This window comes from Xiphophorus maculatus, chromosome 10 (assembly GCF_002775205.1).
Source record: "Xiphophorus maculatus strain JP 163 A chromosome 10, X_maculatus-5.0-male, whole genome shotgun sequence".
Taxonomy (NCBI): domain Eukaryota; kingdom Metazoa; phylum Chordata; class Actinopteri; order Cyprinodontiformes; family Poeciliidae; genus Xiphophorus; species Xiphophorus maculatus.
The window spans coordinates 14,617,305-14,633,492 of NC_036452.1; the positions used below are offsets into that span (position 1 = coordinate 14,617,305).

Sequence of the window (16,188 nt, forward strand, 5' to 3'; positions counted from 1 at the left end):
ATATGTCAGATATGAAATGATGCTGTCTAATACAGGATGTGTTGCAGCAACTGTGTATCAGCTTTAACCTTTCAGAGGGATGTTTTCATACCTACTTTGGCCATGCAAATAAGTTTTTTTATATATTATTCTCTAAGTCTAGTGCAGGGACATGTATTTGACTCCAGAAATAATTTCTACCAATTGGAAGTCATGTCTTTATAGTGGTCATATTTAATGTGGCAACAAGCACAATCTCAGATCTCAACTAACATTAGTGAAAATAGAGAATATTACTTTATTTGTGGTTAATAATGCAATTTAATATTTTTCAAAATCAGACATATATGACCTCAGTAAATAAAAGTGTTGTTTTCAAATAATTATTTTATCAATTTAGGGCAAAAAATCTATTATTTAAAATTCCTAATAGAATTCTAACATAAACTGATATCCCATGGTTTACTGACGTGGGTTTGACATGATTTCTTTACTGTATAAGATTGAAGTTGGATGACAAAAATGTAAATTGTTGGGTATGAAATGATATTAAGACTTGGCAAAGGGGTGAAATGACCTGGAGCCAGTTTAGTCATTACCTAAACCGTGACCACACAAGAACACTGTTTCTTTTTGTAGCTCCAGTTTTAGTCGTTTCTTAAATGTCTTACTCAGCAATTAAAAACTGCAGTTTATCCCTTCCTAATACTACAACAGTCTCACTGACCAACTCTTCCTCCTCTGGTGTTGTCTTTTTTTCCTCTTTTTTTTTTTCTTCCCCAACATATATTTCTTTTCTTTCTGCTCTTTTCCATTCTGTTGATTATTTTCTACACCATCCCGTTTGTTATCATTTTTCTCTAAATTCACCTGAAGAAACAGCAGTTGAACGAAGTGCAGCAACAAGAACACTGCCTTCTGGTCACCCTCACAAACCTGTCTTTCCAACCAGACCTTACCCACCATGGTCGACTGCTCCTATTACCGTCCCTGGCCAAACAAGGCCCATCGGAGTGGGGGGTCTCCTCGCCTCTGCCGATCCACCGGCAGGCTCACCAGCTAGTTCTCCATTAAAATCTGCCTGGCCCCTCTCAACACCTTCACCTGCATGTCCCACAACTATAAGAGCAACCTTGGGCGTTTCACCCCCAGCACCCGCCTTGTCATCCCCAGTTAAATCGATCAGCGACGTACCATCATCCCCCATCAGGTCTTATAGGAATGTGCCTTCACCAATTAAAACTGTTGTCCAGCAGGGACCATACCCCATTCACGGGTCTGCCATCCTTGCAACATCTGGAAGTAAACCTGCCACAGATCCTGCATCAATTAAAAATCTTGCTCTGGCTTATGCGTCAAGGACCCCTCTCCATTCTTCAGTACCAAATGCTTCTTTATCTGAGAGGTCATCCGCTGCTACTGCTTCTGTCACAGCACCGAAATCCCTGTACAACCGCTACAGTTCCAATCTACCTTTTAAATCTTCCCTTGTGACAACAGCTGCATCAGAAGTCACCAACCTTTCTCCTGTTAAAAGCATTTCCAGTCTCTCATCTCTAAAGACGTCTGTTGACTCAACAGTCACATCCCGAGGAGGGAGGACATCCATGTCGTCCATGTCCTCAACCGGTCAGACAACCATTGCTTCCTCAGAATTTTCCATGATGAACGGATCAGTCTCACCTGTTAAATACCCATCATCCTCCTCTACCCCATCCTCGCCTACTTCACGTCTTCTCTCAGAGAGAAGCAACAGTCTTCAGGAGCGGATCCAAGCCACCACCCAGGCAGCAACATCTGGTGTCAGTGCAGCCATAAATGAAGCTTTAGACTCATACTCAGTCTCAGGGTATGGCACGCTTAGGTCATTGTCATCTTCGCGCAGATCTGCAACAGCAACCTCTGCTTATGGTTCTCTAAGATCTGCATCTGCCAGCCCAAGTCCAGCGGTCTCCTCAAATACAATGACTGTCCCTGTTTATTCACTTGTCAATGTCCTCCCTGACACCCCTGTAAAACCAGGGCCTGGGTCTCTCAAAATGGCACTGCCTGATTCTCCTCGTACCTCATCCACCTCTTCTTCAACTTTCCCTTCATGTGTTACTGGAACAAAACTGAAATCACAATTAAAATCTCCTCCATTTATAACACCACCAATCATCCATCCAACTGCAACCTCCAATCAGGAGATACTTAAAGACGTAGCAGATATGAAACAGGATTTAATTAGAATGACGGCTATTCTCCAGACAGACACACAAATGGCCGCTAAGACTGTACAAACATCAAACACTGGCACACCTAAAGAGTCTAAGTTAGAAGATCAAGAACCACACACACTAGTTGAGAAAGTCAAAAAAGATTTAGTCAAAGTCAGTGAGATACTACAAAAGGATATCATGACTGAAGATAAGACAATTTCAGGTAATGAGACAAGTTCAGAAGAGGAATGGCAGGAATTTTCCAGAGATGAGATCGAGGAGGCACAACGAAGTGCTCTCCGAGACTGTTACTCTCCATTTGATGAAAACACTCTTTTTAAGCACCAGTCGTTGCCAAGCAGAGAGTTAGAATTAAGTAAAGTGGTAGATTACTTAACAAATGACATTGGTGCAAGTTCTCTGTCGAAAATGGCACAGTTGAAAAGTGAGTATGAGGATGAGGTGAAAAAAGATGGGGAGGAGAAACAAAAACGAGTGCTCAAACCATCCATGACCATACAAGAGCACAAACTCAAAATGCCTCCTCCAGTTTCAGGCATGATTAGATCTCCCTCAGAAAAGGACTTAAGCAAGCTTGCTGAGTCATACCAAGGGTCAGACACAATCTTGGAATCTCCCGAGGAGCTGTCTCATGAGCAAGATAAAAGTCCCCTCTCAGACAGCGGGTTTGAGACGAGAAGTGAAAAGACGCCTTCTGCTCCTCAAAGTGCAGAAAGCACAGGCCCCAAACCTTTATTTACAGATTCCCCAATCCCCCCTTGTGTAACTGAGACCAGAACTGAGGCTGTCCACATCAGGAGCTATGAGCAGCCAGACGATCTTTCTGAGCCTGGAGTCATGGAGGAAGCTGCATCTGCTTTACCTCTTTTAGAGCCAGAAAGTTCATCATCAAAAGCTTTACAGATGAAAATACCAGAAGATGATGCCTTAATGAACAAAAGCATGTGTCTTAAAGAGGAAACTCATATCACTACCACAACCCGCATGGTGTATCACAAGCCTCAACTGACTGATGGCGCAGAAATGATAGAGGAAGCCATGTCAGTCAGAGACATCATGAAAGCTTTTCAGTCAGGACGAGACCCATCTAAAGAACTGGCAGGCCTCTTTGAACACAAAGCTAGTCAAGAGTCTGTCAAAGGTGATGAACTCACCCCAAGGTTTCTAGAACGAGACATTAAATCCAAACCCAAAGTTGAGAGGATAATTGAAGTTCATATTGAAAAGGGCCACAGCACAACAGACCCAACTGAGGTTATTATCAGAGAAACAAAAAAACACCCTGAGCTTTATGTCTACAAAAGTGACCATGGAATAAAGGAGCTTACTGATTATGATGAGGCCCAACAGGAAGAAGAGGAGCTTAATGTTGAAGAATCTTTGCCCTCCTTCCTAGAAACATCTCGTGTTAACACTCCAGTGTCACAAGAAGAGGACAGTCGTCCAAGTTCTGCCCAACTCATAGGAGATGATTCATATAAAGCTCTAAAACTATTAAGCCAACACTCCATAGAATATTGTGATGATGAATTATCTGAAGTTCGAGGAGAATCATATAAGTTTGCTGAGAAAATGCTTCTCTCAGAAAAAATTGAAACATCATTGCAGTCTTATTCAGACACAGAGGATTCTACAACGACAGCAAACAAAAATCGCCACCTAGCTCCTGAGGAGAGTGGTAGGTTTGAGGGAACAAATCAAGGCAAAGGAAGCCCAAAAAGAGAGTTTGTTTCTAAGTCATCGAAAGATGGGTCCTCTAAATCAGGTAAATTCCTGCACAAAGATGAACCTTCTCAGTTTGACAAGGTGACAGTGCTCCATTACTCAACAGAACCAGGCAGTCCAAAACATGCGGTTTGGATGAGATTTACTGAAGACAAACATGATAGAAGTAGGGACAAACTACTTTATGAAGATCGAGTAGATCAAACAGTGAAGGAGGCTGAAGAAAAACTCAGTGAGGTATCTCAGTTTTTCCGTGATAAAACAGAGAAGCTTAACGATGAGCTACAGTCTCCGGAGAAAAAGCCAGTTAGACGACTGAAGGAGCCTAGATCCTGGCCTAACTCTACCTGCAGCAGCCCAGAAAAAACACAACATAAACCTAAAGCAGGGGATGAGTTGTTTAGTAAAACCAAACTTAAGGAACCTTCAGTTGGTAAATTTGTTAGCAGCTCTCCAGTAGTAGAAAAGAAAAGCTCTAGCTTACCAAGCAGTCCTCAGAAAAGTGTCAACTCTTGTACTACTCAAGATAAAATCAAACAAGAATCAAAGACCTGTGTGTCTGAACCCTCTTCTCCAGCTCATGTAACTTCAACATCAAAGGTCAGTGCAGTGAGGATGAAGTTTGAATCCGCTGCTCAGAAGGTCAGTCAAAGTCAGTCCAGTCCTATTAAAATTCCTCCACCTGTACAACCAAAACCATCAGTAAAGAAACTACAGGAAAGCAAACTACCTGTTTACCAGTTCGGCTCTGGAGGAAAATCCTCAAAAGTATCTGAACCATCAGAAGAAAATGTCCAAGAAAAGAATGAGAAAGACAAAGCAAATAGCAAGCCTGACCCAATACCCACATCTAAAATTCCCAAAGCAGACAAGCTTCCAAACAAAAACTTAATTGAGCCCCCTCGTGACATTTGTGAAACTAAGACTGATAAAGTAGCACCTAAAGGTAAAGATAATCAGTTTAGTGTGACCCAGGAAATTAAGGAAAGTAATAAAAGCTACACTGCTAGGATGTCTGTTGTTTTTGACAATGATGCTAAAAAATACCAGCAAACCACTAAAAGTGTGTCATCTACTAAAGATATAAAACCTGAACTGCCCCAAAAGGATTCAGAGGAACCAATAAACAAAAACCTTAGAAAAAAGACAGAATCCCAGATTCCTGTAAGAACCACAACCCCCTGTTTAGATAACAACCTTACTAAGAAACAAACAACAACAAAGCCCTCACAGATACCTACACTATCTAAACCTAAAAGCCCAGAGACAGGCCCAGCAAAAACAGATTTAACCTTTGAAATTCTTGACAATTCACCAAAAGACTCCAACTCCAATAATCTTCCCAGCCCCAGAGAAATACTGGAGAAAGTAATAGCTCCTCCAGTTGTAACAACCAAAGAGAACTTCAAAGGCATCAAAACATTGCCTGTTTATGTCCAGGTTGGCAGGCAGGCAGAGAGGGAGGCTAAGGGAGCACTGTACACAGTAAAACAGAAATCAAGCTCTGCAATTAGTCCCATAAGCCCAGAAGATGATACATTAGAGCAAGTTTCTTTCATAGACAGCTCAGGGAAAAGCCCTCTTACACCAGAAACCCCCAGCTCTGAAGAAGTCAGCTATGACCTCACGTGCAAAACTCCTGATGGCTTTATGGAATTCATTTCAGGCAAGCCAAGCCCTATCATGGAGGTATCTGAGGACTCAGAGGAAGATGGTCAAGGAAACACAGTTTTCTCATTTAAAGAGGCAACAATAGAAAGCAAACATAGTGTTCACGATGCCCAGGCAGACCTTGCTAATGCTAATAAAGAAAAAACAAAAATGAATGACAATCAGCTGGAATTACCTGATAATTTTAAAAAAGAAGAAACCATCAACAATATTCATGGTGATATTAAAGACCAGGAGCAACAAGAAGTGTCAAAAGACAAGGGTATTGCATATATTGAGTTTCCTCCTCCTCCCCCTCTGGATTCAGCTTCAGAAATTTCAGATACAGAGAGAAAGGGCTCTTGTGCCTCTTCAGAGACTGAGACAGAAATGATGGAAGTGAACTTACAAGAAGATCATGACAAGCATCTGACCGAACCAGTTATACGTATACAACCCCCTACTCCAGTGCCCCCTAGCACAGATGACAGTCAGTCAAATGCTGAAGAAGATGATGAGTCAATCTTCCAGCCAATTCCATGTAAAAAAATGACCTCCAATGTTCTTGAAGAAGAGGAAAAGAAAAAAGAGAAAGAGAAAACGTCTAAGTCTAAAAGACATGACAAAAATGGCAACAAAGAACCTGGTGGGACCAATGGTTCGAATGGCTCCACAAATGGTTCCAAAGGTTCCAATGGTAAAGGGGAGGATAATGACTGTGAACAAAATGGAAATGACCAGTCAATAACAGACTGCTCAATAGCCACAACAGCGGAGTTTTCTCATGACACAGATGCCACAGAGATAGACTCTCTCGATGGCTATGAGCTTCAAGATGAGGATGATGGCCTGTGTGAGCAGGCTGATTTACGGTTTTTTGGACTTCCAGACAGTCGTAGAGATGTATGGGCAACAGACACATTTAGGTCTTCCGATCGTTCTTTTCCCCAGACCAAATTGGAAGTTATTGAGGAGGAGAAGACCCCTGAGGAATGCCAGAAAGACATTTTGAAAAAAGATACCTCCACATGTAATGGAGAGTCTGATGGCGTTAGTAAAGATGGAGCTAAAACCCAGGAACCCTCAGAGAAAGAAGGATTTTCAGACTCTTACTTTAGTTACAAATTAGAAGAGGAGTTCAGTTCGCCTTTTAAGACTGTTGCCACTAAGGGGCTGGACTTTGATCCGTGGCCCAGTAAAAGTGGTGAAGGAGAAATTGTTGACATGGGGGGAACAAGGGGAAACAATGGGGAGCCAAAGCCTTATGGACTAGCTGTTGAAGACCAGTCTCAGGCTACGACAGCAGAAACTACACCTGCTCAAACTCCAACGGACGATAGCACACCGAGTGAACCAAACCCATTCCCCTTCCATGAAGGGAAGATGTTTGAGATGACACGCAGTGGTGCGATTGACATGAGCAAGAGGGACATGGTGGAGGAGAGGCTCCAGTTTTTTCAGATTGGTGAGCATTACTACTCAGCAGGCAAGTACAGGGTCAGGGACTTTGAAAATGATGCCTCCTCACAATGCAGTAATGAGTTTAATTCTCAGTATACCTTACCAGTCCCTCAAGTCTCCATTCAGACAATGACTGTAGAGATATCCAATGTGTGTGGTTACAGCACATGCAAAGAGTCAGCTTCCAACACCGAACCAAAATTCTCTACTTTTAAAGCAGGTTTAAAGCTTGCATCATCTGATGCTTCAAATAGCACTTCTAAATATACAAGCACTTTTAATTGGAGTAGTGATGATGTTTCAGGAACCACTGCAGATAGATGTTATTGTGCTATACCAGACTATGCAGATTACATTCATTTTAATACATTAAATGTAGCACATAACTCTTTGAGGAAACCACCATTTGTCATGGATTACTATTCTGACGGCAATATTTGTTCAGACAGACCTAAACAGAACCCAGAAGATGAAAAGACTTGTTACCAAAGCACCGATTGTCCTTCAGCACCTTCACAACAGACTAGCAATCTGCAAACATTGAGCAGCAATACCAGTAGCACTATCCCTGACTCCTATTTAGGTATTTCTCAAGCTGTCAGCATCATGTCCAATTCGTTGTCCTCTGCAAGACCTACACTGCAGGAAGTCAGTGGGACAGAAACCTCTTTAAGCCAGTTAGGGGAACACTATGGGAAAGATGAGACTCTTTTTAATGTAGCAATAGCAAAAACAGAAGCCAAAGGAGTCAAAGGCCATATATTTAGATCCAAGTTGCCCTTGAGGGTGGCTAGCCACAAACTATGCAGCCAAAGGCATCATGAAATAATGGGCATTTCAAAAGAAAATGCTCATGAATTTTCTCTCAGGACACATAAGATGCAACATAAAGTTTGGGAACGATTTGACCCTTTTAAAACTTTATTTCCTAAATCCCGAATCCCTATTTTGAAAGCCATTAAAAACCCTACCAGTTCCCAAAAACATCCACTGGCCAGAAACAATCCTACACTCAGACTTAATAAAAATTTTAATGAGGGAAGAATTCAACCTAAGCACACACACAGGTCATCAAAAGGTAAAAGCAAAAATGAAAACAGTGCAGTAGTCCTAAAGAACTATACAACAAACTCTCTTATTAGTCAAGCAGGCAAATCTTTAAACAAAACCAAATCCAAGGAGGCTGAAGCTATGTTAGCAGGGAAAACTTTGCCCACTGAAGACAAGGAGGGCTGCAGACTCAGTACCACCAGGAACACTTCACTGTCAGAACCATCTATAGCTTCTAGGAGTTCCCGTTCTTCCTGCACCTCTACCTTCACCCCCACCTCCACCACCACATCACCACCACCCACTAGAGATGTCAGTCAGAGGATGAGGACAAGCAGGAGGAAGATTAGGCGGTCACATGGAGGGAAGGAGCGTGAGCAGATGGAGGAAGGGAGTCAGGTTGATCAACCAAACACGACTCCTGTGATGGAGAACGAGACTAGTTTGTAAACTCTTTCTAAACACTTTAAGCACTTTACCTTTCTCTAAAAGATGCATGTAGCTGTTGTGGGTGATCTGTAACGTGACGTAAGTGTAGCTGTCTTCTTCCTGTCCTTCCTGTTATCTGTGTCCTGTGCTGTTTGATGTAGCTGTAGAGCAGAGGTGACCAACAGTAGTCCACTTGACCAAGAGTCCTGTATGTCTTAGATCGTTCTCTAGTCCAGCCTATCAGAATGAAATAACGGTTCATTGCCAGGCCCCAGCAGAACTTGACCATATACTTGAGGACATGATTGAATAATTTAAATCCCTAGTGTTGGAACTAAAACATGCAGGACACTGGCTCTTAAGAATTGTCATTACATACTCTTGATGTAGAGTTAAAGGTATCAACTTCCTTAGATTTGGTTTTACAAAATGTTGAAGGTGTAAAAAGTGAATTGATCTACCATTTTAGTACCAGTGGTTTGCAGATATATTCAAGAGGCATAATTAGGAGGACAAATTCCATATTAAATTGGATAACTGCACACTTGCCAGTTTCATTGCACCGCTAGTGATTTCAGTCTTGCATTTCACCAGAAGACACAGCTCTTTTTCACTCCTAATATGTTCCAATCAGTTTGCCTGGTTCCTAGATGGTATTTTGTGGTTTCCTTTTTGAAATCACTTTGAAAACAATACATCAGCTCACAATGGAAGCTTCATAAATGCAAACTGCCATGTATGACCAAATTGAAGCCCTGAGCTGTTTTTATCAGTGAGAGGGAATGTTGCCTGATGCTTAACTGTTTGTTGTGTGTTGTGGCAGAAAACTCTGAAGTGATAAAACTTTCATTACTAATATTATTGAAAAGCAAACATTTATGTCTAAAAGTGATATATATATATATACATATATTATATACATATATATATATATATATATATATATATATATATATATATATATATATATATATATATATATATATACATATATATATATATACTCTCTCTCTATATATATATATATATTTCATTTTCTGGTCTCACACATCCTCAAGCTTTTAATTGGACTGATGTTCTGTGTCGCTATTATTATTATTATTATTATTATTATTATTATTATTATTATTATTATTATTATTATTATTATTATTATTACTTACATTTGGTAAGTAAAAGCATATGGATCTACATCTGGATCCTGAACAGTGAGGCAGAGATCCCCTACACAGTCATTGTTTGTTACATTGCTATCAGAAATGGAGTTGCACAATGGTGAAATGACAGGTAAATGATGCATGGTTTTTAACATTTATAAAGAATAAAAATCTAAAAGTCGTGAAGTGCGCTTTTACTCAAATTGAATGTTAGATTTTTTTTTCTTCCCAAAAATAGCCTTGCTTTCATAAAAATGGAAACTTTAAATCAAATGAGGATCTAAAATGAAAAGTTTGAGGAAAGTTTGGCCAGAAAAGTTGAAACTTGAGACAGTGAACATATTTGACACTCTCACAAAACAATATGAGAACAAGTGAGACACAGATTCCCAAATTTGTTTAGATGTTTTAGGGGTCTGAAAAAGTAAACTCTCGGTTCACTTTCACATTTCCAGAAAGAAACATTTTCCTTCTGTAAATGGTAATGATCTCTTTGAAAGCCATTTTACTTTTTTTTTTTACCTTAAGCAACTCATTTGGAGACTGTCATCATTATGTCATGCTGATCGTTTCTATTCTGGCTTTAATCACTCAGGCCCCCAGAGTCCCTGTGAGCGAACAGACGTCCGCATGGCGATCGTAGCTGACCATCTCGGCCTCAGCTGGACTGGTGAGTCTGAATTTATCTCGGTTTCTACCTTTGCATCCAGAAATTTGGAGTACAAGAGCGATGAATCAGCTGAACTGAGATCAGGCTTCATTACTGGAGATTTAAAAGTGTTACAGTTTTGCCATCTAGTGGACAGTTAGTGTAATGTTTTGATGACGACTCACTGCAGTGGAATTTACACTGATTAGTCAAAACATTATGACAACTGAGAAGGTTCTTCATTGCCACCAGATAGCTTCAGTCAGGTTTAGTAACATACTTAAGCATCGTACTGGGGTGTTGGTGAAATGGAGCTTTGTTGATATAAGGTCAAATCGGTTTACTGGATTTGGAAGACAGATAAATACATCATACACATACCATTAAAATGTGTATGATATATAGCTCTGTATCCTTCATAAGTGTGGGGTGATGCAGTAAGGTAGACCTACCCCTCATCATTGTGGGGTTGCATGTGATTAGTTTCCAGAAATGTTTTGCAGGGTTCAAGACAAGCTGTACTGCTTCCTATCAGCTACTGCTTATAAAATTGATCAGTGTTTACTTAGTTACTACATCCATACTTTCAAATGCCTTGCAAGAAACTAAAATATCCTCAAAAGGTTAATTCATTTCAATAGTTTGCAGGTTCAGTTGCGTGATAGTTTTTTTTTTAAATTAGATTTGCTTCCATTTAATGAAAGCCACAAATTTAGTGAAACGCAAATTTACTTTGATCTGAGAAGAGGAGGTTGAAGCCTGTGTGACAATCCAGTCATTTTCCCAGATGGTTCTGATGGTTCCACTAAAGAAATCTGGCAAATGTAGCCCATGTCCTGGAAAAATGGGTGCGCAGTGGTTCTTGAAAAAGTGTTTCCAGCTGAGGTCCACACCTTACTAAATACTAATATATCAAAATCAGAATATGTCTTTATAAATTAACATCAAAGGCCATTAAAGACAGAAAAACATTTAAATATTTTTAAAAAATATTAGGCATGCATGTGGAGCATGGGCAGTTACACAGCAGATATATTAATATAAATCTAACTTATAAATCATGCTACTTTCACTCTGAGTGTATTTACAAGATAAATATGGCATAAGTTTGTGTATTTTCCTCATGAGCAGTAATAAGGGTGTGGCCTCTGCAGTTCAGTTCAGTCCAAGCCTGGCATCCTGCACTGCAGTACTTCTGCACGCCTGCCTGCCCGTGTGCAGATGGGTGGGACTCTGTCACTGTGTGCACAGCTTAGTTGTCGAGGTGTTTCTGTCTGTCCAGTGTAGAAAATCTATATTTAATGCTTCCTCCTGTCACAGACCTGCAGAGAACACAGTGTTTCAGATTTACAGCATGCAGCACCTCTTTGTGCCTTGCTAGGTTGAGTTGAGTTGTTTTGGCCGTTTAATTAGATTAAAACAGAAAGAATGTGATTTAGGTCTGAACATAGAATCATTAAATAGTTGGTGATATATATATATATATACTGTATATATATATATATATAGTTTAGAATTCAAATGGCATCTCTTTTCGTTCTAATTAGCATTAGCATTAGTCCTGTAATCAACATTTACATTGCACAGCTATTTGGACTCCTGTGACTTCTTTTATCCTGATAAACAGAAATATTGTACATTATGTAATCGATTTAGTGTTGAGATTAATTTTTTGTTTCTAACCTTGAATAATCTTTCTTGGCATTTTCTGCTTTTACAGAGCTGGCCAGGGAGTTGAATTTCTCTGTGGAAGAAATCAATTTCATCAGAGTGGAAAACCCAAATTCCCTGACAGCGCAGAGCTTTATGCTTCTAAAGAAATGGGTGCACAGGGATGGTAAAAATGCCACAAGTAAGCAAAAACTGCGGTGAAGTTCATTTTGCTTTAGATTTGCTGGTTTATAAGTTTTGTCTGCCTAGTTTTCCTGCAATCTGCAGTCTTTGTATTAATAGTTTTATGCAACTAGTAGACAGATGGCAGCCAGATAGGCTAACTTGTTTATGCCACTTTTCCCCCTTTTACTCAGTTTGTCCTTTGAATGGTTAATCAACAATTTTTGCAAATCTGGTTATTTATTTTTCATGTATTTATTATTAATATATTGAACCTGGCAGGTTGACCCCATCCTTTCTCCCCCCATTTCTTATGTTTGCACTTAACTAAGCTAACTAAGAGTTTTCAGTAGCCATAGCAGCTTGGCTCTGAAGTGAGTCATGAACAGTTTCCTCAGTCACAAGAGTTGTCTTTATGTGGTTGAATCAGACAAATCTGTTTTCATTCCAGGTGCGAATGAGATGAAAACCAATAATTCAAACGAAAACCACAATTTGTGGATTGAAACATGACAAACATAACCCATCTATTCCCCTCTCTGTCTCTTTCTCCCCTCAGCGGATGCTTTAACTGCGGTGCTGACTAAGATCAATCGGTTGGATATTGTGACTTTGCTGGAAGGGCCCATATTTGACTACGGTAACATAACAGGCACACGCTGCTTTGCCGATGATAACGCAGTATTCCCGGATCAGTCCGATGGTAAAGTGTAGCCCACCCTAGCTGAACTATCCTCTCAGTCTATCCCTTCATTCTTCACTTCCTCTTTCAGCTAGATAGTTAGACCTAACGATGCACATAAATACTGAAGCAATCCTGCTGGATCAAACCATTAGGGACCAGCCTAAAATGACCTAGGGCTCCAGTCGGTTATTTGAGGTAGTTTTCTGTAGCTTTAAGACATCTAAGGTGTCTTATATTATCAAGTAGGCTTTTTAGCTTTAAAAAAAAACGGACAATATGGACAATTTTGAATGTTGAAAAATCTGTACCAGTGAAGACGGTGCATGATTTTTTTTGTGTGTGTTCTTTTCATGGGAAATGCACAACAGCATGATGAAGGAAGTGATCGCTGTCTCTGCCCCATCTGATGAATCTAATGTTTTTATAAAAAGGCATACACATATGAAGCGTATTTCTCAGATGAGGCAGGACACTAGTTACATATATGTGAATATTTGGAACTTTGATACAACACATCTACTTTTAAAGCACATCAAAAACAAGTTCTTCAGAGCAGCATGTTTGCGTTCATGCAGTATGGCGAGTCTTTTTTTTTACTCTCTCTATCTCTATGTTTCTGTCTTTCCTACTAAATAATGAAATGTGGCAGTAATCTCTGGTGTTGTGGGATCCACTGAAGATAATTGCAAAACGTTGATAAAAATTTGCCCCTTTGTTCCATTTTTTGACTTTCCTTTACTGAATTGTATGCTTGACATCACATTTCCTTGTCTTTAGTATTATGTTGCTTTTATTTGCTCAGTAATTTCATTCTGTCAGTGATTTAAAAATAGCTATTTTTAAGCAAAATTATGCAATGAACCTCATATCCTGTTTCTGCTTTATCAAGGTTCCTGAAGTCATCTTAACATAAAAGATCAGTGTTTCTCTTGAGGCAGTGTGATCTTTGTAGAAAGATGATTTCAAATGTTAAGGCAATTTCCAGCTGATTAAGGACAATTAACTGCATGCATGGATGTAACTTTGCTTGCAATGCGGCCTGCCCACGTTTTTAAGGCTAAAAATTCACTTTTAACCATTTTTAAATTGGTGAAAGCTTTTCAACGCAACTAGGAGTGTCGATCTCTCTCAGTCTAAGATGACACTCACAGATGAGTTGAAACTGCAGGGTTTTTTTTATGTGTATAACGCTGCTTCTTTCACTGCTGCTAGCTGTACTGTACCTTCCATCTCCTGGTGTCCTCCAAGCCTCCCGTCCTCTACACTCCGCTGTAGCTTCCTCTGCTTTGAGACCAGCAGACTCCCCTACTGCTCCTCCTCTTCCTACTCCTCTTCTTCTTGCTTCAGAGCGACTAACATCTACAGAAAAACCTCCTGGCAGTACTCGCCAACACTAACCAGCTACTTCCCATGAATGAGAAACTTCTAATAACCATAGCAGCTTCTGGATCAAACATCTGCTCCTGCCCCTATGCTCTGTGATTGTCTGAATTTTAGCCATCTGTAAAACCACAATGTAATGCTGGATTGGTGCTTTGCTAAGTTGCTCACACATAACAGATCTATTTACTGGTATTTTGGCCTAGATAGAAACTTGCTAAGTGAAGAAGAAGAGTTGTGTTGCTGCTCGTTCTGAATTTAATCATGCGATTGGAAATATGGCATTGTCAACAGATAGACCAAGATTTAAATTGAAAAGGTAATTTATTTCAGAAATCCAAGTCAAAAAGTAAAACATATTATGTTGACTAGTTACGCAAATTAAATTCTTTATTTCTGTAAATTTTATTTAAAGTTAATGACAGCTCAAAATTTCGATTCTTACAATATGAAATTGAATAATTTTGTGGCCGATAGTGGCGATGGCATAGGAGTTCGCCCTGCAAACGGTGGTCCGCCCACTCTCGTTGTTTGTGTCCTTGGGCAAAACCCTTCACCCTCTTTGCGGTTGAGTGGAGGGAAAAGGTGTGATTGAAAAGAGTGGGCAAACAACATTGATACCAGAAGGTTCATTTGGTAATTTATGCGAAGAGTCCCAGCTAAATGCAAGTAATGTCAATACATGGAGATTTTTTTCCAGTAGGCCAAAATTTCTCTATGTCACTCTGCATACAATTAATTTATTTTATGCCTGAGTTTCACTTTTAAATTAGAGCTGCTGAAATAGATTGCCTCCTCAATTATGCTTTGCTTTCTTTAGAAACACTTGTGCAAGAACAACTTCACAATATGCTAGTGTACTCCAGTTATTTACATATTTAAAGATCGCCCCTTTGCTTTTGTAGAAAAGGCCTTTTGCATCTAAAAGTGGTTTGGATTTTCCTCTTTGTTGCCCACCAGTTTTCTCTTGCAAATTTCAACAATAAGAAACAAATTAAAATAACTCCTAAAAGTTATCCTTTGAATCGAGATGATGATGTTAAAACCAGTCTCTTTGCAAGATGTGTTCAGCATTAAGCTCCAGCTGCTGCTAAGACTCCTGTTGCCTATCAGTTTATAAGGAACCCTGTGACTGCAAAGCCCTCATCTCTGCAGCTTAAACACCATCAGCTCCTTAATCAGTTACTTCTTCATTTCATTGTCAATGCTTAACATGTTTATTTTTACATGCTGTCTGTCTTTTTGTCGGATTTTTGTCTAACAGTTGTCTTGTCTTTCTTGTCTTGTGTCTTGTGCATTTGTAATGATATACTGTAGCTCCAAAAGTTATTAACAGTCCTACTCTCCCCCCGTACCCTCAGACCTGTCAGCCTTTAAGCTCCGTCTCCTCTCCTCCTTATCCCAGTAAAATCAGCCTTTTGTCTTCTCCGTCCTCTGTCTTCACCTTCCCTTCTCCCCCTACCACACCTCCTGTTTACCTCCTACCTGTTGCTCCTGTTCTCCCTCATTTCTCCACCCTGCCTTACTCCCCTCCACTTCTTCCCACTCCTCGAAGTCCTTTTAGCTGCTCCGCATTCTTCTTTCCTCCCAACTTCTCTCCTTCTGCTGTAACTCTACCCTCTGCCTCAATTTCTTCCTCCCTTCAACCGCACATACTAAGCCCAACTCTGAAAAGTCGGACTCCTCCTTCCAACTCTCACTCCTCTCCTACCTTGTCATCTTTACCTGCTTTTGTCCCTGCTTCTCCTCCTTCTCCTTCTCCTGCTTTGCTGTTTGTCTCCTCTCCACCTCCACAGTTGTGTAACATCATGTACCAATCCTCTTCTCCTATCTTCTGCCCTCCTTCCCCTCCACCATCTCCCCTTCCCCCTGGTATCCCCTCGTACTTCAGACGTGATCGTTCAGTACCCGAGATTTACATTTAGAGCTCTCTCAGTTATTTTGCTATTTCCTGCCTAAATTACTTTG

At 40.2% G+C, this 16,188-nt stretch overlaps 1 protein-coding gene across 10 annotated transcripts in view; it reads left to right on the forward strand.

The window, feature by feature from the left end:
- The window catches only part of LOC102220395 (ankyrin-3-like), a 101,857-nt gene that overhangs the window by 76,944 nt on the left and 8,725 nt on the right, over positions 1–16,188 (forward strand). For 8 of the 10 annotated variants that reach the window (XM_023340527.1, XM_023340529.1, XM_023340528.1 and 5 more), the window contains 3 exons: positions 10,269–10,343; positions 12,043–12,174; positions 12,715–12,858. In XM_023340527.1, coding sequence (XP_023196295.1) covers positions 10,269–10,343; positions 12,043–12,174; positions 12,715–12,858 — 351 coding nt within the window. Of the gene's footprint in view, positions 1–855; positions 7,042–10,268; positions 10,344–12,042; positions 12,175–12,714; positions 12,859–16,188 lie in introns of all 10 variants that reach the window. The other 2 variants (XM_023340524.1, XM_023340525.1) reach the window with 1 other exon arrangement.